The 27,150-nt window shown below is 37.6% G+C and overlaps 1 protein-coding gene across 2 annotated transcripts in view; it reads right to left on the bottom strand.

Moving 5' to 3' along the window:
• The window catches only part of HECTD4 (HECT domain E3 ubiquitin protein ligase 4), a 5,422,508-nt gene that overhangs the window by 2,353,444 nt on the left and 3,041,914 nt on the right, over positions 1-27,150 (bottom strand). For both annotated transcript variants that reach the window (XM_044068422.1, XM_044068423.1), the window contains exon 35: positions 25,678-25,831. In XM_044068422.1, coding sequence (XP_043924357.1) covers positions 25,678-25,831 — 154 coding nt within the window. The remainder of the gene's footprint in view (positions 1-25,677; positions 25,832-27,150) is intronic.

Genomic DNA, 27,150 nt, shown 5'->3' with positions numbered 1-27,150 from the left:
GTACAGCTGTCTAGGAACTTAGCATAACAGTAGCTGTCCGACTGATCACTGTTGCAGTATTCGAAACTGTTGGGTTATCTCATCAAATAACCTGGATGTCTGACCACAATACCAAAGCCAAAACCTTCCATAATGCCATTCACTGACATATGACCTAAGCCTGCAGACATTAGGGTGCATTAGCAGACATACAAGTGCAAAACCTCAGACCATCTTCAAGACATGAAGCCTGTAGACACCTGAGGAAACTAGAGTAATGGGTCAGCTATAAGGGTAAGAAGCGTAAAATGGTTCCTCATTGGTCCCTGAAAGATGTAAACAAAATTAGAGGAAAGGGGACTAGCAGGGTGGAAAGGAATACTGCACAAGTGATTTGTAGGGCATCTACTTTTATGGTAAGTTCTTACACATCTGTACAATGACGTCAGGGAGGGGGCAACAGCAGCTGACGCAGGACCCAGGACTTTGGAATTCAGGCCGATTGAGGGCAACCTGCTAGCAGGATTACCCAAATGTAATGACTGCAACAGTGAAACACGAAGAACATACCCTTCTTATCAGACATCTTGATAGAGGAAAAACAGCACAGGCCAACTGTACAATCCAACTATAATCAAAGTCAACTCCGTTCAAAAAAGTCACCAATATAACACACTGGTATGATAGAGAAAAGAAGGGAAACACCTGAATAAAAGTCAGCTAATAGGTTAAACAATACCAACTACGGTACTGAATAAATACCACAAGGGTAAGGGAGGAAAGGCCTTACCAACAATGGTACTTGAATGTGTACCAACGGTAATTATGGGTAGAGAGGAAAACCAAGGTCAGACAGAAGAAAAGGCATCAGAAAAACTAATCGCTTAATAAAATGTGAAGATATCCAAAATATTCCACACAAATATCAAAAAAGGTTTCACTTAGCTGACAGCTTGGCTGAAACGTGGCTTTAAGGCTATGCGGCAAACGAGATCTGAGGTAACAGGGAGAAGGGCATTCTGGCTAGAGACTTAGCTCAAGAGATTTTTTTGGCTGGCGCGAGCTTGGTAAAAAGGCCAACTCAGTTCCGAGGGCTCGGAACTGAACCCATCTCTGATGAATGAAAAGAAGATTAACAACATCAGATGGTTAATTAGGAGGATATATGCGGGATCAGAGGCAAAAATTAAAGTGGGAGGGTTCCTCTCGGATAAGTTGTGTCTGAAAAGAACAACTAAGCAGGAATATTATGTTTTCCCTTTCTTATTTGCATTATATTTAGAGCAACTGGCAAAGAATATAAGGGATTCAGAAATACAAGGATATAATTGGTATGGTAATCAAGAAAAGTTGGCTTTATTTTCAGACAATATTATTTTGTGCCTGATAAAACCAGAAATGGACATCTCAATGTTGTGGAACATTCAAAGACAATCTCATGTTTTTTCAGGATATAAAATTAATACAGACGAAACAAAGGCTATAGCTGTAAACTATGTACCCCCACACAAATTGGTCCAGCAATACCCATATTTATGAGGGCACAATAAAATAAGTATTCAGGAGTATAGGTTAAAAAAGATCCTGTTACAGCAGCTTAGGTTATGTGGTAAGAGACTAAACAAACGATAAGACAAAAACATGAAAAACTGGAAGCTCTTGTTTATGGATATGGATAGCAAGACACAAGCAGTAAAAAAAAATATTTTAGTCCCTTTAGTTCTGTATACAGGTCAGGCAAACTTTTAGCAACCAGAGGAGAAGTTGTAGACATTAATTAATAAAGAGTTGAAAGACTATCTGGGAGGAGAAGAGGGCAAGGGTTAAGTGGGATACATTGATCCTCCCAATAGAACAGAGTAGTTTAGAATTACTTGATTTGAAGGGATATTTTAGAACTACAAAATTAAAGCTTCTATACATAGCATAAGCAGAAATCCATTATTCAAAGGGGAAAAAAGACTATGATGATGCTGGGGGAATTCAAGAAGTAAGGACATAATGGGATTCTGGATGCAGATCCTTAAGGAGAATAGCAGAATATTATATTCACAAAGTAGAAGAAAGTACTCAAAGAACTAAAAAAAAAAACTAAAGCAACTCAAGAATGAAGAAAGAAGATTCTGACAGACAAAACCATAATCAGGGGTACAGAGAACAGTTGAGAGGGGGTTGCAATTTACTGGAGAAAACTAGCAAAGGAACCAAGATATCAGGAGTAAATAACTACAGATGTAACAGTAATAGAATGGGAAGAGGCCAATAAGACATTTGGTCTTCAGGCTACAGACTGCTTTCCCTACCAGGAGCTGATATTAGAGTATAAGCAGAGAGAAAAAGATAAGGGGATCCTAAGTGAAAGACCTGCTCTGGCAGAGATTTCAGTTTAATCTAGAACAGAAACTGCTTTTGTAAAATGGATAATTAGTACAGCATATAATCAGAGGAAGACAGACAGATTAGGAAGAAAAAATGGATAAGGAATTCTCAAGGAAACAATGACAGGATGCATGTTTGGCTCCCAAATATGCAACAAAGTCTAGATTTTGGATTTTTTGTTTGGAAATATTTGCATAAGTATTTTTATAACTCAAGCAGACTCCAAAGATTTTTTTCCTCATATAGATGGCAAATGTTGGCGGTCTGATGAGGAAGAAAGAGGTAACTGGGAACATATGTTGTGGGAGTGTAATGGGTTGGCAGACTTTAAAAATTCCTTCCAGAGTATTCTGTCAGAAGTATTGGGTGAAGAAATGGGTATAACTAAGGCAATTATTTACTTATTTTTTGAGCTGGGATACAGGATATGAATTGCCTAGACACAGGCACTGTTCATTTTAATTCTGGTGGCTGCCTAAAAGCAATTAATCAAAGTCTGAACTAACTGTACCTGAAGTTGCGAATATTATAACAGCGATAAAAAAAAAAAGTGTGATTTTTAGAAAAGTGTAGAAGTAAATTACATCGAAAAAATGGAAATTGAGGGAACAATATAAGCAGTATAATGTTTTGAAAGATAATTGAGGTTTAAGGGAGGGTAGGAATTTATAAATTTATGCAAGGTTGGACTGATGATAATTGCATAAATGAATGCATGGGATTTACAACATTTGTAACAGTAAACAGGTTAATATGGTTTGTCTTCTTTTACATAAATGTATGTTTGCCCAACTCTTAAGTGATAATTCAATAAAGATGTTACAAAAAATTGGTGCACTGTAGTGTTTTTGGAAAATGAACACTCACTGTGCACTAGGCAGAGACAAAGCAAATTTATATTGGTAATCAATGGATGTTGAACAGTAGGTGTCAGATTCAAATTGTTACATCTTGCTGTCTTCAGAATATTTTTCCTTAAGGATAAGGGAGGTTTTTCACTGCAGAACAGCCTACGGAGGAAATAAAGTTAAACTAAAAAGCAAGTAGTCAGCATGCTGAAAGGGACTCTGCTTCTCAATCTTGTGGCAGCAACAAAGTCCACAAAGAAGATTTTGCCAGTGAAACCTTTCCAACTGTCAAGTGACAGAAAAAAAAGCCCAGGAGATGACTAGAAGATTAAGGAGTGCCTTAAGCTCAAACAAGAGATCAGGGTTGGGAAACTAAGATGACCAGAAAGAAGGCTAGCAACAAAACGAAAGTAATGAAATAATCAGAGAACCGTAAAGCATTAATCCCACAAGATGAAGTTTAGACATGTGGCGCTACAAAAAGACATATATGAAAACAACTTGAAGTGTTTTGGTCACATCAAAATGGTTGCAGAATCCTACAGCAAAACTCCCACTTTGTGTTATTAATTTTCATATGGACACTGAAGACTAAAGAAGTGGCTTAAGTAAAACAGTTTTTGTTCTTACTAATATCTGGATAAGTTTCCTGATGTAAATCACGTTATTTTGTGAAGTAGCTCTGTAAAGCATACAGTCAGAAGTATTTTAAATACGAGATGGGGGAGTTTTATGAATGATTGATGCATGCTAATGAAATTCAAGAAAGAAAATACTACTTTTTAAATGTAATACAGCCAGGCTTTTATGATGCAACAAGAAAAAAAAAGGTTAGAAGGAAACAAGAAAAGTTAATACAATGTGATCTTTGTCTAGGTGGGGTATGTGTTTATTCATTATATGTTATAAAACTAAAATATGATTTCCCTGTTTTATAAAGTCAGATGGCTGGATTAATGCTCTTAGTTTAAGTTATAAACAAGAATGTTTATGCAAAATGTACAACATGAAAAATATAGTTCCTTCCCGCATATGCAAAGTAACTAGCTGGAGTGCTTCCATTTGCACCGCCTTTTTGTTAATGACAAGCAGCCTGCAAGTGCAGGAAGTTAATAAGAGAACTGAACAGTATGTTCTGAATGAAATGTACAACAAAATTAACCATTAATGAGTTATTGGCAAACAGTTCATTGAAACTAAAGAAAGAAATTAAATTTGCAACTCTGGGATCTGAATAATTATACAAGCAGCTGTCTCCTCAACAGCTATGGCATATTAATGCATTAAATATAACAGTGTACAACTTAGTTTGTTTACTTAAGTCTAGCCAGAGTAACTTTCCTTAGAATAAAAGTTAGCTTACTGAAAGCATACAAGTTATTTTTCACATATGGGAAAAGAAAAGAGATGAGATAAAAATAGCAATACAAGTTACATGGAAACACAGGCTACAATATATGAATTAGCCATACTTTACAACAGGTAATACTTAGGGTGCAGCAGCTGATTTCGGGGAATTGCTCCTACTTAGAGGGGTAGTGTCCTTTTTGGAAAATTGTACAGTTTTGTCCATTTTGGCTTGAGTTAAGGGTGGGGTTTAAATGTATTTAGGTGTTTGTTTCTTTAGTCATTTTACTGTGCCAAAAAGTATGGAAAAACGTGACAAGTTCAAACATAGATTAGAAGAAACTATATACACATTCAACATGCCACTCAGTGTGTGCATATAAGCTGCAAGACGGAAATAGAGATTCAAAAGAATTGTAATTTAAAAATTGTGGGACTAATAGCTTTTTATCAGAGCAGCGCTATATCAATATTAACATGGAATTTATACAGCCTTCCAGGTATACACACAAAAAAAACTAATTTCATTAGGTGCATTGTGCAAACAGCAAAGTTAAAGGGGATGCATTGCAACAGAAATAAGCACAAGAATTTGGCAAACAGGACTTCCAAGATGGTTGCACATTGAGTAACAGCTTATTTCTAGCTCTCCCAGTGTAAAAACAGAAACTTAGCAAAGAAGGTCAGCAGACCAATGTTCATGGGTAAATTTCAGTAACTGGCTGGTAGGTGCACTGCCTGGATGCTAGGAATAACGAAATACAGAAGACCTGGGAATAAATCAGCTACAAAAAGTGAAAAAGAATGACTGGGGAAATTTCTGCAGCTGTTCAGCACAAAGCAATGTTACCTTCAGACATGACTTCCAGTAACCTACAGGAAGATAAAAGACAACAGCATATACACTGGGTTTAAATAAACAAAACACTGATGGAGTACATCAACACAAACAAAAAAGGCTGGAAAAATGGAAAAAGCATTAAACAGCTAGTCAGATGAGATAATAAAATGCAAAAATCAGAAGTCAAAATAAAGAAAAGGCTGAATATGAAGCTGCTCAGGAAGATATGTTTCAAAAAATAATATAATTAGAGGACAGAGCACATACGGAAAACCTGAGATTTTCAGCAAACCAGGTTAGCTTAAAGGAACACACTGCATTAATTTTATGAAAGCACAAATAAACAACTGGACTGGTATTCCACACAGGGGTTACTAGTTGAAATGGCACATTGTGTGTGTGCTCCAAACCTGGCTATAAGAAAGCAACCTAGATCTTTATTAGTAAAGCTGCAATCCTACAAGCAGAAGGAGTTGATACTGACAAAATTGTGGCAGAAGGACAAAGTACTAAAACTGGGAGACACCAGAGTGTTTGCGGAAAATTACTACTCATTGTACACCAGACAGAAGGGGAGCAAATTTATTCCACTATTCAGGGAATGCTGAGTTGCAGGTGGGAGATTCAAACTGCTGTACCCAGCTGTCTTCACAGTATTCTTCCCTGGAGGGACAAAATAATTTTTTGATGAAATATGTGCTAAGATGGAAATACACAAGTTTGTCCAACAAAAAGTAATAAGTTGTAAAACAGCAGGAGATTCTGCTTCTTGTTCTTCTGGTAATTAAGACCATAGAGGGACCTGTACCTGGGAAACCTTTTCAATTTTTTCAATGGAAAATGTTGCAGAGAAAGAAGAGAGCACAAGAGCTGACTATAAGAATCGAGAGTAAGTTGGAAATGAAGCAGAGACAGGATTTCAGGGATGAACAATAATAAAACCAGTAACTTAATATGGGATTACAATGCAATAATTATACTTGTGAAATATGAGAGAACAACAAAATCTGGAAATACTGGACTTTTTCGGAATTTGTTAGACTTGTGGGGGACTCTAAAGAATAAGCCCTACTTCATGTTGTTAATATTGAGAAAAGTGGTTTGGGGAGGGGAAGAGGAGGGAGAAAGTTAACTGTAAGTAAAGATTTTTTTCTTAAATAGTGCCAATTTTGTGGCATGTGGTTTTGTTTGCATGCTATAACGTTTTTTTCAGTTATTTTAAGTAAAATGCGGACTGCAAACAAGTGCTGCTGTTTTTTTTCTTTTCTTTCTCCCTTTTCTCTCTTCCTGTTCAGTTTTAAGAAATGTAGGCACTGCAATGTATATAAAAAAGCCTGGTTAAAAAGCATTATAAAAGAAAAATTAATGTGCTTTCCCCATTTTTGCATGGGAAAATGACTGGATTAAAGACCTTAGAGTGATTTATTAACAAATTTTAAGATAGAGAGCAAGTAAATGAAAAATAACATTGAATATTATTATGAAGCTTTTATCCAGCAAATACATGTAAGCTCAGTAACAATTCTGCAGCTGTTCTTCACATTTCCATGGGAAAAAAATCTGTTGAACAGAAACTGGCTGCCTGGTTCTCATGTCTCCATAGAGACAATCTGATAAACATAAACTGGCTACAGTCCGACGGAGAGTGACTGGCTGAGGGAAAAAAAAAGAGACTGGCTAGGAGATGATGTTAAAAGTAGATAATGTTCTTTGAAAGCATTCAGGGGCTTTCCTAAGGTAATGTTCTCTGAAAACATGCAGAGGATTTCCCAGCTGGGAGAACTATAAAGATAAAACAAAACCAATTAGCATGTAACAGAAGCACAGGCTACACCATGCAGCTTAGCATGGATGACTTTTCTTTTAAGTTAACTCAAGTTTGTGAGTGTGGCTGTCAGTTTGTGGGCTTTTGCTTATTTTAGGAGGGTAAAACTTCAATATATGAAGATGTGCATAGTCTTGTGTGTTAGTATTAAGTTAAATAGGTTTTAGGGGGTATTGGGGGTGTTTTTTTGAGGCTTTTCAATAAAACAAAAAGTTTTATAAGATGTGACATAGGCTCAAATGTATAAGACAAAAAATAACTGTATAAAAGTTCAACCTGTCAAATAGTGTATGCAACTAACACGAAAGCTGGAACTAGACATTTAACAAAAAAGGTGGGAATAACTTTTTTAATACAAAGATGCTTTTGTAATGTCTTTAAATGTAAATGGCCTCACAGATAAATGCAAACAAGAAAGAGTAGTGAACTATATCAAAAATGTGGAGTGCAAATAACTATGTTACAGAAGACACACTTAGAAAGAACTTAACATGTGAATCTGATAAAGAAATGTTTTTCAAGATGGTTATACAGTGGAATACCTGGGACAAAGGAAAAGAGGAGTACTTATCTTAGTTGCAAAAGGAGCTCCAAGAGTGCTAGAAGAAGATAAAAAACATAATATTGGCAGATTTGTATTACTAAGGGGCTACTGGCAAGGGAGGTGGATTACACTGACATGCATTTACATTACACCTAAAACTGCTATAATGACGCTTAAGAAAATTCTGGGAGAAATAATCAGTTTTCAGCAAAGAATATTATTTATAGGTGGGGACTGGAATTTGATTTGCAGAGTGAAGCTGTGACTAGGAGGCCCAGAAGGGAAAGTAGAACAACGGAGGGTAGATTTTTGAAGAAATGTATGAAAATATTTGGCGTGGAAGATGTGACTTCAGTAATAGGAGTTCAGAATGAATTTACATATTATTCCCCAAGATATAAAAACTGGGCTGGTGCTGTTGTAGCATAGTCGCCTCACAGTAAGACGTCCTGTTCGATTCTCAGCTAAAGCATCTTGTTTGTGGAGACGTGCATGAATGGGCGTACCTTCGTTGAAGGTTGTGCGTCAGGGCCGGCAACTCAGCACGTAAAAATCTACTGCCAATCATTAGCGAACCAGAGTTCCGCTGTGGTGACCCCTAACCGGGAAAAGCCGAAAGACACAACAACATATAAAAACTGGGCTAGGCTAGACCAAATTTACATTTCAAAGGAACATGTGCATTAAATTTAAGGTCTGGATACCTACCCAATAACTATTTCAGATCATGTGCCAATAATAGCTAAAATAAAAACACAGGATAATGAAATAAAACTGAGGCATTAGTGCTTTCCCACCCATCTGTTGAAAAGAGAGGGGATTTAAGGATGAGTAGATTTATTCAGGAAAGGATAGAAATTTCTTCTGAAAATATAGTTAGAGAGTGGGATACAATTAAAATAGAGGTTAAAAATAGGGTTGAAATAAAAGAAAGGAAGCTATAGTTAGTAAGTAACAAGAATTATTTAGAGAGACTGACAAATGGTAACGTATTGCAGAATAGGGGGAAATCTCACAAAAGAAGAAGTGATCAACTGCACAATGCTAGGCAGAAAATATGTGATTACCTCGATAATATGTACAAGCTCCGAAAGACTGCTGTTAAGCAACTGTTTTTTGATAACAACCCTAAAGCACAAAAACTTGCAGCAAAACGACTCAAGGAACAGAAAGTAGAAATGGCTGTCACCAACTTAGGGAGGTTATAACAAAGAAAGTAACGAGATCCTGTAGTGGTATTACAAATATTTCAGAAATTCTATAAGAGTCTCTATAAAGCAGAGAAATAAGAAAATCAAGAAAATATACAAATGGAAATGTTTATAAAAGAACTAAATATGTCAAGGTTAGAGGTAAATGAGGCTCAGTTAGGAGAGGAGGAGATGAGATAAAAATAGTGATGTATAACCAATCTATAGGAAATTCGCCAAGAATAGATGGTACTCCTGTGGAAGTTTGGAAGCTAGTAGGAAAAAAATTATAAAGATCCGAGAGGTTTTGTTTAACAGTATCTTAAGAGGAGGAGAAGTACCACCATCCTGGAAGAAAGCAGTGGTAACTGCGATACATAAAGAGGGTAAAGATTCATCACATCCAGCTTCATACAGGCCCATTTCAATACTAAACCATGGTTATAAAGTGTTCATGCCTATAATGGCCAAAAGAATGGAAAAAATTTAAATGACAAAAACTAATAGATATGGATCAGTGTGGTTTTGTGGAAGGAAGGCAAACATTTGACAAACATTAACAGAACACTGATGATCCGGAGGTAAGCAGACTGTAATAAAATACAGGTAGAAGGCAGGCAGGCAAAACACGAAAGCGAGCACTTCTCCTTAGGGCAACCAAATCCTTTATTGTTAAACCAACAAGATAAGTGCTTTCATCTCAATTTTAGACCATCAAAGAGTCTTCAAGAGATAAAGCTAGGAAAAAAAAAACTAGATTTAAAAAACAGAACTTCGACCCAGATGACATCATTTCCTGCTAATAGGGTTAACCATTTTTAAAGTGACAGTATAAAAATCAAACAGTGTGCCGAAATCAAAACAATACCGTACCAGTTAAAAAAACATCAAACACTATGGCATAAAACAAGAACTTCCTCTCATATAATATCATATCGTCACTACCTTATAAAATATATAGAATATATATACTAAAAATTATGAATGCACATAAAATACATGAGCAAGTAATTGAACAAATATATATGTGGTTAAAAGGAAATAGGCAAAGCCAAGCTAAATAAATAAATATATGTAGTAAAAAATATATATATATATTAAATCAGGGTAATGTAACCACATACTATAAATACATATTAATATCCTAAAAATGCATATGAAAATATATAAATATATAAAAATGCAATAAATATGAAATAAATATGAATAAAATTGTAAAAATAGGAATATATATATATATATATATATATATATATATATATATATATATATATATATATATGAACCATGAATGCAAATACATCATAAATATTCAAATATTAGTGTCTACTCAATGCTTTTATATTTAGTAGACTACTAATCGACACATTTTCATTCAAGCCTGGCCAATATATTGAATTAAGAAGAAGCTGCCAAGGTAATTCCATTTTTTCAAGCAGATATGGCCAGGCACCACCCCCCTAGGGAAAATTGTTATATTATCCAATACTACAAATTTAAAATCATGCTGTGGGTATACCATAATATCTTTGGCCAGTACATTGCATTCACGGCCATCACGTATATTCCTTAAATATTCCCCTATTCTACTTTTCAACCTACGCTTGGTTTTACCGATATAAAAACATGGGCAATTACTACAAAGGGTGCAATAAACGACTCTCTCTGTTAAACTAGAGAATTTTCCTTTTACCCAAATTTTCATCCCATTTACTTCCACTACTTCAGTTTCTAAAACATTTTTACAAAACTTGCACATCACATTTGTGCATATATCCTTTGCTTTGTTTAGGTTTATTATACTCAAACATATTCTTTAAACAATGACCTTTTTGTATGCACAAATGGGAGCTTCTCCCAGAATATCCTTCATTTCCTTGTTATTTCTTATGAACTCCCAATTCTTGATTAAAATATTCTTAATAATATGTGCATCCCTATTATAAGCAGTTAAAAAGCTATTTTGACAAGATGTATTTCTCCTACTAGTATTAGTTTCCCCAATATTGGTCATAACTACCTCCTGTAAATTTAATTCATCTCCCATAACGTTATTAACCTTTATCATACCCTTATTACTCAAAATAGGTACAAAATGTTTTTCTCTTATTTTTTTACCTCATCCATGATTTGTTCTATTAATTTACCTGGATATCCTCTTTTAACAAACATCTGTTTAAGTATATTGCATTCCTCCAAAAAGGTCTCCCACCCAGTGGTCATTCGGGCCACCCTAACAAACTGACCCTTAACTACTTCCCATTTCTGAAAGAACAGATGACAACTACTGAAATGGAGGAAGCTATTAGAATAAGTATTCTTGCGATAAATTTTAACTACAAAACTATTATTGATTTCATCTTTCATTAATAAAGTGTCCATGTAAGGAATACTCTTAGTATTTATAGAGTATGTAAATTTTAAGAAATTGGTATTATTATTAATGTAGTCAAGGAAGGCTTCAACCATATCATTCGGACCGGTCCCTCCCACAAAATGAATATATTGTCCAAATATCGTACATAACATTTACAGAATGAGAAATATTGAGATTGATGTAAATATTGCTTCTCCCATTCTGACATAATAATATTGGCATATAGGCCCCACCATGAGGAGCCCATTGCCAATCCTTCATTCTGTACATAATATTCTCGTTCATATAAAATGAAATTATTTTTTAAAATTATATCCAACATTTGTTCATATAAATTCACTTTATCCTGTACAATATTTTTAGACTGTAAATATTCACAAAACCATTGTAGTCCCACTTCGTGGGTTATCACACTATAGAGATTAACAACATCAACTGTAATAAATAAATACTCGTTATTAAACTCAATGGCATCAATTGTCTTTAAAAAATCCCATGAATCAATACAAATGATGGGCTCATCCCAAACAAATTTACTCAACTCCTTATCAAGGTACTTCGCCATAGAATATGTAATGAAGCCCCAAGCATCCACAATAGGCCTCATAGGTGGCTGATGCATGCCCTTGTGCATTTTTGGGGCTCCAAAAATGGTTGGGGTAACCGGATATTCTGCAGAAAGGTAGTGTAATTCACTAATGGAAATAAGTCCATCTATAAACATATCCTGAATAAAACCTTTTATTTTCCTGGAAGCTCCATTAATTTCATTTAGGGAGCTCTTAATATAGGTATCAGTATTCAAATTTTCAAGCATCTTGTTACTGTAGTCCACCAAATTCATGATGACCATGCCGCCCCCTTATCCTTTACAGTCTAAAAATATTATATAGGATAAAGTGAATTTATATGAAAAAATGTTGGATATCATTTTAAAAAATAATTTCATTTTATTTGAATGAGAATATTATTTACAGAATGAAGGGGTGACAATGGGTTCCTCATGTGGGGCCCAGTATGCCAATATTACTATGTTAGAATGGGAGAAGCGATATTTACATCAATCTCAATATTTCTCATTCTGTAAATGTTATATACGATATTTGGATGATATATTCATTTTGTGGGAAGGTCCGAATGATATGGTTGAATCCTTCCTTTATTACATTAATAATACGACCAATTTCTTAAAATTTACATACTCGATAAATACTAAGAGTATTCCTTACCTGGACATTTTATTAATGAAAAATGAAATCAATAATAGTTTTGTAGCTAAAATTTATCGCAAGAATACTTATTCTAATAGTTTCCTCCATTTCAGTAGTTGTCATCCGTTCTATCAAAAACGGGCAGTAGTTAAGGGTCAGTTTGTTAGGGCGGCCCAAATGACTACTGGGTGGGAGACCTTTTGGGAGGAATGCAATATACTCAAACAGACGTTTGTCAAAAGAGGATATCCAGGTAAATTAATAGAACAAATCATGGATGAGGTTAAAAAAAAAAAAAAAAAAAAAAAAGAAAACTGATATTTTGTACCTATTTTGAGTAATAAGGGTATGATAAAAGTTAATAATGTTATGGGAGATAAATTTACAGGAGGTAGTTATGACCAATATTGGGGAAACTAATACTAGTAGGACAAGTACACTTTATGAAAATAACTTTTTAACTACTTATAATACAGATGCAAATACTATAGGAATATTTTAATCAAGAATTGGGAGTTCATAAAAAATGACAAGGAAATGAAGGATATTCTGGGAGAGGCTCCCATTTGTGCATACAAAAAGGTCATTGTTTAAAGAATATGTTTGAGTATAATAAACCTAAACAAGGCAAAGGATATATGCACAAATGTGGTATGTGCAAGTTTTGTAAAAACGTTTTAGAAACTGAAGTAGTGGAAGTAAATGGGATGAAAATTTGGGTAAAAGGGAAATTCTCTTGTTTAACAGAGAGAGTGGTTTATTGCACCCTTTGTAGTAATTTGCCCATGTTTTTATATCGGTAAAACAAGTATATGTTGAAAAGCAGACTAGGGGAACAGTTAAGGAATATACATGATGGCCATGAATGCAATGCACTGGCCAAAGATATTATGGTATACCCACAGCATGATTTAACATTTGTAGTATTGGATAATATAACAATTTCACCTAGGGGTGGTGCCTGGCCATATCTGCTTGAAAAAATGGAATTATCTTGGCAGCTTCTTCTTAATTCAATATATTGGCCAGGCTTGAATGAAAATGTGTCGATTAGTAGTCTACAAAAGATAAAAGCATTGAGTAGACAGTAATATTTGAATATTTATGATGCATTTGCATTCATGGTTCATATATATATATATATATATATATATATATATATATATATATATATATATATATATATATATTCCTATTTTTACAATTTTATTCATATTTATTTCATATTTATTGCATTTTTGTATATTTATATATTTTCATATGCATTTTTAGGATATTAATATGCATTTACAGTATGTGATTACATTACCCTGATTTAATATATACATTTTTTACTACATATATTTATTTAGCTTGGCTTTGCCTATTTCCATTTAACCATATATACTTTTATTCAATTACTTGCTCATACATTTTATGTGCATTCATAATTTTTAGTATATGTATCTTATATATTTTATAAGGTAGCGAAGATATGATATTATATTAGATGAAGTTCTTGCTTTATGCCATAGTGTTTGATGTTTTTATAACTAGTACGGTATTGTTTTGATATCGGCAAACTGTTATTTGATTTTAATGCTGTCACTTTAAAAATGGTTAACCCTGTTAGCAGGAAATGATGTCATCTGGGTCTTGGTTCTGGTTTTTAAATCTAGTTTTGTTTTTTCTATCTTTATCTGATGAAGTCTCTTTGTCTAAAATTGAGACGAAAGCGCTTATCTTGTTGGTTTAACAATAAAGGATTTGGTTGCCCTAAGGAGAAGTGTTCGTGTTTTGCCTGCCTGCCTTCTATGTTTTTTTTGGAATAAAATACAATTGCTGTTAGTGTTAGTGGGTCTTGATGCAGAGAAAGCATTTGATAGAGTAAGGTGGGACTTTATAAGCATGGCAATGGAAGCATTTGCATTTCCTGAAAAATTATAAGGTTGCTTAGGAGAATATATGAGGGATTGGAGGTGAAAATTAATGTGGGTGGGGTCCTCTCTGATCATTTCTGCTTGAGCAAAGAGAACCAGCAATGGGCATCTTCTTTCTTTATTATTTGTATTACATCTACAATCACTGGCAAAGAAAACAAGGGACTCAGAAATTCAAGGATATAATTTGTATGGTAGTCAAGAAAAGCTGGCTTTATTTGCAGATGACATTACTTTGTACCTGACAAAACCAGAAAAAAGACATTAACAGTGTTGTGGAACACTTTGAGACAGTTTCATATCTTTCTGGGATACAAAATGAATGAAGATAAAACAAAAACAATAGCGGTAAATTATGTACCCACACATGAACTGGTTCAGAAATACCCATAATTATGGGGACATGATAAAATGAAATATTTAGCAGTATGGATTAAAAATTATTCTAGAGTGGCAGCAAATTATATGTGGGAAGAAACTAAACAAAAGATAATATAAAAATTGAGAAAATAGAAGCTTTGTTATATGGATATGGATAGTAAGATACAAGCAGTTAAAATGTTTTTAGTCCCTTTAGTCTTATACACAGGTGAGGCATATTTTTACCAACCAGAGAAGTTGTGGGTAGTAATTAATAAAGAGCTGAAGGACTTTACATGGGAGGGGAAGACGGAAAGAGTCAAGTAGGATAAGATGATGCTTCCAATATAACAGGAAGGAGTGGGATTACCCAATTTGAAGGAGTATTTCAGAGCTACACAATTAAGACTCCTATACAAAGCACAAGCATAAAACTACAATTCAAAGTGGAAAGGGGTGATGAAGAAACATGGGGGAAGCTCAAGAAACAACGAGAGACTGAGATTTTGGATGCAGGCCTTTAAGGAGAATAACAATAATCATGCAAAATATTACACCCATAAAGTAGCAGAAAGTATTCTAAGAACTAAACCAACACAGGAATGGGAGAAGGGGATTATGCCAATAGGGATGACTGCAATTAGGAAAACAGACAGTAGGCAAAAGGGGGCCAGAATTTACTGGAGAAAACTGGCAAAGGAACCAAGGTGGTGGTGGTTGTTGTGTCTTTCGGGGTCGCCACAGCGGAACTCTGGTCCGCTAAAGTTTGGTAGTGGATTTTTACGTGCCGAGTTACCAGTCCTGACGCACAACCTTCAACGAAGGCACGCCTATTCACGCATGCCTCCACACAGAAGACGCTCTAGCTGAGAATCGAACGCGACAACGTCTTGCTGTGAGGCGACAACGCTACTGCAGCAAGGTATTGACAGCAAATAACTACAGAAGGAAATATGATAGAATGGGAAGACACCAATAATTTGTTTGGACTGCAGGTCAGAAATTGCCTTCCCTATCATGGATTGCTATGATTGTATAGGCAAAGAGAAAGAAATAGGTGGGTCCTAAATGAAAGACTGGTAAGAGTTTTTAATAGAATGTAGAACAGAAGTTGCCATTAAAAAATAAATAATTAGTAGAGCATATAAAAATATTGCATGATAACTGTAAGAATCAATCAGAGGAGGTTAGAAAGGACTGGGAAGAGACAGACTGGATAAGCAATTCACCAAGAAACAATGGGAGGATATATGTATGTCTCCCCAATATGCAACAAAATCTAGACGATTTAGGATTTTTGCCTGGAAATGTTTACACAGATATTTTTATACCCCAAGTAGACTTCAGAGCATTTTTCGTCAGGCAGACAGTAATTGTTGGAGGTGTGAAAGCGAAGAAAGAGGTAATAAACATATTTTCTGGGAGTGCGGTGAGTTTGTGGACTTAAAGGATTTCCTGCAGGATGCACTGTTGGAGATGCTGGGTGGGTAGATTGGTCTGACGAGGGAGATGATTTTTCTAAGCTATGATACAGAATCTGAACTGCCAATTCATGTTAAGGCTTTGCTGTGTCTAATAATGGTGGCTGCCAAAAAAAGCAGTTACTAAAAAAAGGGAAATTAAAATCTAAATCAACTATACTGGAAGTAGTGAATATAGTAACAGGGATAAAACAACTGGAACTGAGATCTTTAGAAAAGGGTAGGCGCAAACTACATAGGAAAAATTGGGAATTGTGGGATCAATACATACAAGGGAAAAATGACATCTAAAAGGCGTCAGGTCTTAAATGAGCTATGTAATACTTTAGGGAGAAAGATTGGGTAGATTATAAGTGATATATAATGTTTGCTACTGGGAGTATGTCAGTATGATTTGTGATGTACAATGCTTGAAACTATGACTGTGTTGGTGTGGTTTGTTTTCATTAATATAAATGTATGAATGCCTATGCAGTAAGTGATGGTTTAAAAAAGACGTTTAAAAAAGGAAAGGCAAGAACTGAATAATTTATGTAATTTTGCTCATTTTATATGATATAAGGCAATATATGTGAAGTATAATGTTTGTTATGTTAATATAGTTTGATTACTTTTATATGAATGTAAATTTGCCTATGTCACAAGTGACAGTTCAATACAGGTGTTTCAAAAAGAAAAGAATTAGGCAAAGAAAGGATTTTAGGGTATAAACTCGACAGAATATCAAGGACAGATGAAAAGGGAAGTATAATACTGATTGTGAGAGAGGTTCCAATACTGACAGAAGAAAAAAAGGACTATACAATGGTAGACTTGTTATAACAACTAGTTATTGTCAGGCAGGAAGTTTATTGCAGTATGTATTTATATACTACTTAAAATTACTATTATGGAGTTTATTGATTTTTTTTGGGAGAAATAATTAGCTTTTGGCAGGGAATATTACTTACAGATGGATGGGGACTGGAATCTGACTTGCAATAATGAGGAAGTTATGGGGGGGCCCCGAGAAGGGAAAATAACGCAACCGACTATAGATTTTAGAACAAATATATAAGAACAGTTGGTATGGAAGATGTGAATATAGCAGCAGGAACTCAGAATTCATACATTATTCTCCAAGGTACAATAACTGAGCTACACTAGACAGAAATGTTATTTCAAATGAGTACATTAATTTAAAGCTTTGAGTCCAAACCAATAACTATATCAGATCACACACCAATAAAAACTAAAAAGATGCAGTGTAATGATGCAAAAATGAGACACTGGCACTTTCCCAGTTCTATGTCAAAAATATAGAAATTTAAGGAATGGGTATAACGCATATGATTCAAGAGCTAAAAGGGAAGATAGAAATTAGTAGAGCGGGGTAAAATGAAAATAGACTTAAAAACCTACTAGAAAAAGGACAGAAAGAGATGTGGGAAAGAAGCAAAAGGAATTATTTAGAGGGTTTGACAAAGTGTAAAGTACTGCAAAGAGCCTCAAAGAACAAAAGGAGTTAAAACTGCAGCGCTAGAGGAAAAATAAGGGAGTATTTGGACAGCATGCATGAATTTAGAAATGTTGCTGTTAATAAGCTACTTCTGATAATATCTCAAGACTGCGAAAACTTTTAGCACAACAAATTATGCAAAGCAAAACAGAAAGAGGTGTAGGCAAACCTAGGAAGCCAACAAGAAAAGTAACCAGAGATCCTACAGGAGTATTAGAGATGGTTCAAAAATGTGTCTAAAGCATTTGATGGGAAAATCAAGAAAAGGCACAAATGAAAATATTTATGGAAGACTTAGTTATGACAAGATGAGACACAGAAATTAAAAGCTAAGACAGGAGGATATGAAATAAAAAAACAGTGCTGTATAATAAACCAACAGGGAAGTCTCCAAGAATAGATGGTATTCTTGTGTTAATCTACAAGTTAGGAGGGCAAGACCAGGAAAGCTTTGTTAAACAATATTTTAAAGGCTGGGGGATAGCCCATGGCCGGCCCGAATACCAGAGGCTTAGTATTTCTGCGTCAGTTGCTGTCGTTTCAGGACTGATGTCAGGTTGTCAGTAGTATAAAGTAAGGCAGCCGACGCCATTACATCAGTTTTTTGTGCCTAACCTGTCAGAAGCCCCCAAAGTGGGAACCAGATTCTGGTGGAAAAACCCCACTAGTAGAAAGTAAATACCAATATGTCCCTTGTAAGGAAAGAAAAGAAGAAGAGGGTGATGGGAAGGAGGGAAACCAGGACTGCAATAGTGAATACACTGGAACATATACATTTATGGTAAGTGTACACAACTGTACTATGTTCGTCGTGTTTCACTGTTGCAGTCATTACATTTGGGTTGATTCCCAAAGCTGAGGAAATGGGTGGAGGCAGTCAAGAAAACTAGGGGCTGGCTAGGATGTCCTGCAAGACTGCAAAGGCAAACTCTGCCATAGATTTGGAGAAGATAGGCAGGTGTAAATCTTTGGTAAAGGTGTGAACAGATGTCCAGGTGGTAGCCTCCAGGATGTTCTTGGTGGGGATTCCTCTGAAGAAAGCTGCAGAGGTGGAGGTTGCCTTGGCTGAGTGAGTCCTGGCCCCCATGGGGGGGAGGCTTTCCATGTTGCTTGTAACAGAAATGGATGCAGTGTCTCATCCATTTTGAAATGGTTTGTTTGGAGATGGCTTTGCCCTCTGCCCCTGCAGCACAGCTAACCAGCAGTTGATCATACTTTCTAAAGGATTTAGTCCTGTTTAGATAGAATCTGAGCTGTCTGTACACATCTAGAGAGTGCAGGATCCTTTCCCCCTTGTTCTGTGGGTTAGGGAAAAAGGTGGGCAAATGAATGGATTGGTTGAGAGCCACACTGGACACTACCTTGGGCATGAATGATGGGCGAGTCCTGAGGGATACCCTGTCAGCATGGAAGATGATGAAGGGTTCCACAGCCATGAGTGCTTGCAGCTCAGAGACCTTTCTGGCTGAAATGATGGCCAGAAGGAAAGCTGTCTTCCAGGAGAGAAATTTTAGCTTTGCTGAAGAGGCTGGTTCAAAGGGGGGCAGGGTGAGCTTTTCCAACATAAAGTTAAAGGTCCCAAGCTGGGGCTGGTGCTCTTCTGGGTGGCCTCAAGTTGCTAGCCCTTCTTAACAAATGTTTGATTAGAGGGTGTGAGAAAAGGGGCTGCTCAGTGGGGAAAATGAGCAGAGATAGCAGAGGCATGAATTCTAATATAGGAAAAAAGAGAGACCACTGTGTAGCAGGTCAGCTAAGTAATCCAGGATGAGAGGGGAGGGAGGGCTGTGCCGTACTGGCTCCCTTAGCCTGAATCCCGATGCTGATCCTTCTTCCATTTGCCCGCATAAGACTTTCTAATGCTAGGGCATCTGGCCTCATGTATGACATCTAGAACCTGTGTACTGAGGTTGGCAGATTGATTGGGGGTTAGGGAATAAGCCAAGCTGCAAAATTGAGGGTCTGCAATTGGGGATGCATGAATTCTCCTTCCCTCTGTGTCAAGAGGGTTGGAATATGAGTGAGATGCCATGGTGGCAATGGTAACAGTCTGCGCAGCAGTGGGTACCAGTGCTGGCGAGGCCAGTCTGGAGCAATAAGAATTCTCCTCAGCTTTTCCTCCTTTATTATGAGCAGTACCCTGGGGATGAGAGGTAGTGGAGGAAAGGCATACACTGATAGATTGACCCAGGGGAAGTACAGGGCATCCACTTTCCAAGCCATGCAGTGATGCTCCCTGGTGCAGAACTTGCTGAGCTGAAGGTTGGTGTAGGAGGTAAAGAGGTCGACCTTCGGGGTGCCCCATTTCTGAGTTATCAGGGTAAAGGTTCTTTTGTCGAGCTGCCACTCGTGTGGGTCCAAAAGATTTCTGCTCAAGTGGTCTGCCAGAGAGTTTTGAGAACCTGGCAGAAATTGTGCTAACAGGTGAAGTTGCATAGCAGAGGCTGTGTGCCAAAGGTTCACGGCCAGCCTGCATAGAGGATAGGAGTGAGTCCCTCCCTGCTTGTTGATATACCACATCACAGTGGTGCTGTCTGCTTTGATCAGGAGACCCCCTGGGGAGAGAAGGGGCTTGAAAGCTGTCAAGGCGTGCTAGACAGCTATCATCTCTTTTTGGTTGATGTGCAGATGGATTTGCTGTGGGCACCACTGGCCCTGTATGCACCTGCCGTCCAGTTGTGCCCCCCCCCCCCCAGGCATAGTCTGATGGGTTTGTGGTGAGGGTCTGGGCAGCAGGGGATGGTGAGAAAGGTAGTTCCTTGTTGTGGGAGCATGCTGTTGCCCACCAAAGAAAATCTTTTCTGAGGCAAGGTAACATGGGTATAAGAGTCTCTACGGCTTGGGTGTGTTGAAACCAAAGGCTTTTTAGGTACCGTTTAAGTTTCCTCATATGTAGTCTGGCATATGGAATGAGTAGAATGCAAGATGCCATGAACCCCAGAGCTTGCAGGATTTTCCTTGCAGATAACTGGGGTCTGGTGGCTAGTTGAGAGAAGTAGGGTGTCAGGAAAGTTTGCTTTTCTGGTGTAAGTAATGCCATTTAGAATGCCGTGTCCAGGCTTGCTCCCAGGAATATAATCCTTTGGGTGGGCACTTGTTTGGATTTTTTTTTTGTTGATTGTGTACCCTAGGGAAGTTAATAGAGACTTGACAAAGGCCAGGTGCTTGAGCAGCTTTTCCTGGCTGTCTGCCTGAATTAGGCAGTTGTCTAAGTATCAGTAAATCTGGATATTCCTTTGTCTGCAAAAGGCAATGGCCGGAGCCAGACATTTTGTGAAAACTCTGGGAGCAGTAGATAAACCAAAGGGAAGTGCAGAGAACTGAAAGTGCAGAGATCCTGCCCTGAAACTGATAAATTTTCTGCATGATTCCCTGATAGCAATGTGGAGGTAGGCCACTTTTAAGTATAGGGTGGCTAGCCAAGCATTCTTGGAGAGCATGGGTAGCAGCTACTGGATGGTGAGCATTTTGAATTTTGGTATCACCACGAAGGTCTTTAGAATGGATAGATCGAGGATGGAGTTGCCAGGTGCCCTCTTTTCTGGGTACCAGATAAAGTCTGGAGTAGAAACCTTGGCCTTTCTTTTCTGCAGGAATGTGCTCTACTGCCCTCATAGAGAGCAGGGAAAGGACTTGCTTTTGCACCTCTGCCTACTGGTTTGGAGGTAGATCTGGGAACCCTTCTGGAGCTGAAAGGGTGTTGAAAGAAAATGTGTATCCCTGGGACACTATGTTGAGAACCCAGCGGTCGCTGGTAATGGTGGCCCAGGTGCTTGTGTGAAAGGAGAGTTTTCCTCCTAGGGATAAGTGAAGGTGAGCAGAGGGGGGTGGTGGGCAAGGAGAGTCATTGAGAATTCTTAACATAAGGGGGTGGCTTGGAACTCCCTGGTTTTGAAGTGGAGGAAGTCCACTGTTTAAATCTCTGCATTCCCTGTGACTGCTGTCTGGGGGGGTCTGCTTCCATGGGGTCTGGGCTGTACTGGCCTGGTGGGAGCAGGAAAGGACCAGTGCTTGAAGAGGCAATGCCTGCTGAACCTGGGCGGCTGGGGCAATGCCTGCTGAACCTGGGCGGCTGGACCTTTAAGAAGTCCTTAACTGTCTGCATAGATTTGGCTTTTTCTTCCATCACTTTTAAGACCTCTTCTGCCTTACTGCCAAAAAAGGTGTCTTTGTGCAAGGGGACATCCAACAATTTAGATTTAACATGATCTGGCAAGGGCTGTTTCTTAAGCAAAGCATGGCATGTCTTTTAAGGACAGAACCGGTGACTGCTACCCTGCAAGAAGCCTCTAGGGCGTCAAAACCACAGTGCAAGGTGTGTTTGGTTACTTGACTTGCAAAATGCATCAACTCTTGTAACTCTTTAGATTCTGCACAAGCAGGAAAGGGAGACATTTTTTGTTTGAGGCGTTCCAGAGTATGCTGCTGAAATTTTAGCATATGGAACTGGCAATTTAGTGCTCTGATAGCAAGAGTAGCAGAGGTGTATACTTTTTTACCCCATCTGTCTAGTGCTCGGGAATCCCTATCTGAGGGAGTTTTGCGGCATACTGGACTTCGGAAGGGTCTTGGTAGCAGCCTGTGAATCCACAGAAGTGGGCATCAGGGGCTGCAAAAGCACCTCACTGAGGATGGGAGAACTGACGACTAGCTTAACAGAAGCGTCTTTGGTAGGTTTGGACCTGTGCGGTCTGTCTCTGTCTTTACCTTTAAGTTTTTTCGGAAGATTTGCTGTCGGATGGCTTACTGAAGCCATATTGGAATTTGAGGACTGTAAGCGAAAATATCTAGTTACAATAAGGGCCCAACGACATATAGCACTAGAGTAGAACAAAGCACAGAAGCGACAGCAGGGGACGTCATGGTCTGGGCCTAAGTAAGTGACAGTAAGAATGAAAGTCTCGGTGTAATATTTGCTTTCCACAGGATAGGCAATTGTTAATTTTTTCTGACATCGGTCGGTGTAATATTTGCTTTCCACAGGATAGGCAATTGTTAATTTTTTCTGACATCGGTTAGTGCAAGAAAAAAGGATCCGCAACGGGGTACTTAGCTTTAGAAGACTTCAGCTTCAATTCAGATGATGAAATTCAGGTAGCAGCTGACCGGTACTCGTGCAAACTGCTTCTGCTTCGGGCTCAGCGGCAAGAAAGACTGGAGTAATGGCGTTGGCTCCCTTACTTTATACTACTGACGACCTGACGTCAGTCCTGAAGCGACAGCAACCAACGCAGAAATACTAAGCCTCTGGTATTCGGGCTGGCCAAGGGCTACCCTGGCAGGGATAACCCAAATGTGATGACTGCAACAGTGAAACACGAAGAACATCAATGATGATTCACTGCTATGAATGGAGTGTCCTGATGCAGAGAAGGCATCAGTATCAGTGGTGACTTTATTAGCAGGACATCGGTAACATTTGAATTCTCTGACACAATAAGGTTGATAAGGAGAATGTATTAAGGTTCAGTGGAAAGAATTAAAATGGGAGGGGTCCTCTCTGATAAGTAGTGTTTCAACAAAGAAACCGGGCAGGGATGTCTTCTAGTCCTGTCATTTGCTTTATATTTAGAGCCTTAAGTACAGAAAATATTGGATTCATAAATTCAAAGACATAACTGCTGTGGTAATCAAGAAAAGTTGGATTTATTTGTGGATGGTATTTTGTAATTGATAAATCCAGAAAATTACATTTCAGCTGGTGTGGACTGTTCTGAGACAGTTTCAAGCCTTTTCAGAATATAAATTAAATGAAGATATAACAACAGCTACAGCAGTAAATTATGTATTCATGTAAGAATTGGTTCAGCAATACTTATATTAAGTGCCATGGTAAAATGGCATATTTAGGTGTATGGATTAAAAAGGATTCTGTTATGACAATTAAGGATATGTGGAAGGAGGCTAAACAGAAGTTAGATCAATCACAGGTTCCAAGTGACAAGACAGTCTGTTATCTCTAATTAAATCAATCACTATTTATTTCATTGTCACAGTTTAACCACTCTCTCTCCTCGGCTATCAAAATCTTATACTCCTTATAATGATCCAAGTAGTGCCCAAACTATTCTCACTTTCATAATTCCTTTACTTCTCACTCTTAAATGTAACAATATATTCACAGTTGCTCCACTACTAACATACACTATATTACATTATTTACTACCTCCCTCCTTTCTAATATTTTCATAGTAAAGCTACCTCTTCTTTTCATTATTTTTAATTGCTAGACATTACAGGTAATAATATTACAGTATCTCTTGCAATGTTATAGTTCTATTATATATAAGCCTGTCTATTTCTGATGAATGATCATCACTGTATATGCTCATGTAAGCTATGTACAACTCAGTTTCTAAATGATGTTTATACAAGCTATTGTAAAGCTTTTCTCTCATGAATGCACACTTTCCTATACTTTGTATTCCTTCTGATATCATGTAACTGTATTTTACATACAAGTCATAACTGGTGTTAAATGTGGTACTACTCTCCCCAGGCCTGCGCTGAAAAGGGTTTTATCTTTGTCAGACTTTCTCAGTAAACAACGATAAATAAATAAATATAAAATAGATTAAGAAAATAAACAAATACAATAACTAAAACCACAAAAGAAGAAAAAAAAACAAGCAAAGAAGCGGGGCAGAAGAGAAGAAAGGCTACTGCAACACTGATCTACTTCTAGAATATCTACTGTTATGGCAAGTTTACTTACACAACTATACTACTTTCAATGCACAGATCACTCTCGCAGTTGTCTAAGCTATATAGATAGACTACCATAGCTTACACAATTAACAAAGGAAGGAAGCCAAAAAAGTAATACTCCACGAATCTCAGGAGAATGGTTCTAGCAATGACTGTTCTGGACCTGGAAAAGGAATCTAGTTTTAAGTTTTAAGTTTATAAAGTGGGAGCAGAGGACCAAATTTCTGTTTTTAGAATACTTCGAGTCCACCCCTCTCCATAACACCCGTGATGAAGCCAAAGCCCTTGTAGAAGTGGCTTATTGTGGTGAGTGTTTAAAAAAATCAATGGCATTAGACAATCACCAGGAAATGGTCAAGCTTTGACACTGGTTGCCATTTCATCACATAAGCATTTACACACAACATTCCCTTAGAAATGCAATGGCAATCCTAAAATAAAATGTTTCCTAGCCAGACAGCATATTTCAGGCAGAAAAAAACAGGTTTTCCTCAGAAAAAATACATATAGCAGAAAGTTTTCCCCAATATGTGACTGGTCTGCCCAGCACAGGATTGCTTGCTGGACAATAGTTCTGTGGGGCCAGATGACGGAGGCCTCTTTGGCAGGAAAATGCTCTAAAGCATTTTGTGCTCCAGCTGCCTTTACATGGATATCTTCTTCAGGGTCTTGACAGTTGAAGAGAATGGAAGGTCCCCTTTAGCTTTGTAAAGGTGGACAGTCATAAGGGGAAGAGCCCATTAGCTCAGGGTATTGCAACAATAATATACAAGTTGAACATCTCATACTGCAACTTAAATGTGTTGATTGCATGCAGATGTTTTAAAAATGAAAAAAATAAATAAATACAAATAATAACTCTTATCCATGCCTATGCCTGCAACACTAACTCCTTCAGCAAGCACCTGATGTGAAACTGTTCAGTCAAGAAAACTTATTACCGGAACATCATAAAAAAGAAAGCACAATTACTTGTTTGTGAAAAGAATACAAGCACAACAGGTCAGCTGTTTGAAAGCTTTTTTTTACTTAGTACCATATCTAGTCCTTCTATACTACGCAAAGAGAAAAGAGCTAACAGCTTCATTTTAAGTAAGAATTCCATTAGTGCAAAGTTGTATCCTCTATTTTTTTTAAGCACGTTTCTTCTTAACATTCTGTTATGTAAAATACCTTGACAAATCATTCAGAAGACTGAGAACATCTTGTAAGGCATCATTTCCTGCTGCTTGGTTTCCACAACACTCTGTGGCCCTGGCCAAATGGTTGGTCAAAAGACTAGAAACTTGGCGTGCAAGACCAGAATGCACTGCACCAGTAGAGACACCTAGAAAGACAAAAAAATAAAAAAACGTAACATATTTGTTCTGTGGGCAGACTCAGCAATGGTGGTAACATATCTATTAGAAAAATAAAAGACAAAAAAGAGCTGTATTGATAAAAAGCAGCACAACATTATCAATCACCATGTTCTTTAATTGAGTTATCAGTTGTGTCAACTACAGGAAAAGTTGGACATTGTGACTAATTCAGTATGCATACACAATGCATTTATTAGTTCAAAAGCAAGAAGAAACAATTAACCTCTCTAATCACATCTTTACAAGTATTTTGCAGTTTGTGACTGTTTAATATCTTCCTTTTGCCACCTATTCAGTCATCTTGAATGTCACTATGGATTCCTTCTTACCATCAATTCCAGTAGTCTATTCCATGGATCCACAACCCTTTCTGCAAAGTACTTTCTCAGGTTCTGAACCCTACAACTTTTCTCCCTATGCCCTCCTCCTTCCTCCCTCTCATTTCTGTTCAGGAAGAACATTCACACCTATCCAACATGATTGTGCACGCACATCATATCCGTTTGGTCTCATCTGATTCCTGCTAAGAAGGACTCCATCTCCTGTCCTCTTTAATCCATCACACACAGCTTTCTGCTGACTTTCTTCCATCAGCCTTTGCCTCTCCTTCTTGTGCAGTCTTCAGAAATGTATACAGTAACAGCTGTGCCACAAAGGGGTAAAGACCTGAAAATTCAACAGGCAACACAAGTTCAAATAGTGGCTTGGGTTCCTGTAGGAACTGACTGTGAAGGATGGGAGCGAGTGGCTACTTCCAAATCACCCATCCTGTGAGGAGGGAAGTGTCTCTGGCTTGCCACACAGTTGACATCTACTCGGAATAGTATCTGTACACCTATTTGTGCTGTGATCCAGTTGATCCTATGCTGCTACTACTGCGTTCATACAATGCAGCCAAGAGTAAAATGGCATGCCAAACCATGCTTCCTTTTAAGAGACAGAGGAGAAGCTGTCAGAGAAGGGGGAGAGTAGATCATCTTTATATGCCCGGCAAGCTGGCCAGCACTCTACTCTCAACTCTGAGAGAGAACGGAGAGCCCCCTGAGGTTCCTGAGCAGGAATAAATGGGCCAGTTGGGTTCTTTCCTAGACCAAGAATATATAGTTCCCATTCTGCTGGAACAAATGGGCCAAGTGGGTGAAAGTAGGTTAGCCATCAGGCACTCGTCTTGGAGGAACATATAAAAAATAAAAAATGCATGCAATACTGAAAGTGTGGCCTGACCATGGCACAGTACAGTAGGAAAAACTATTTCTTTACTTTTGGAGTCTCTCACTGTGAGAAT

Source organism: Protopterus annectens, chromosome 4.part0, assembly GCF_019279795.1.
Source record: "Protopterus annectens isolate FY-2018-M chromosome 4.part0, PAN1.0, whole genome shotgun sequence".
Lineage (NCBI taxonomy): Eukaryota > Metazoa > Chordata > Ceratodontiformes > Protopteridae > Protopterus > Protopterus annectens.
This window is presented reverse-complemented; position numbering and strand designations above follow the sequence as displayed.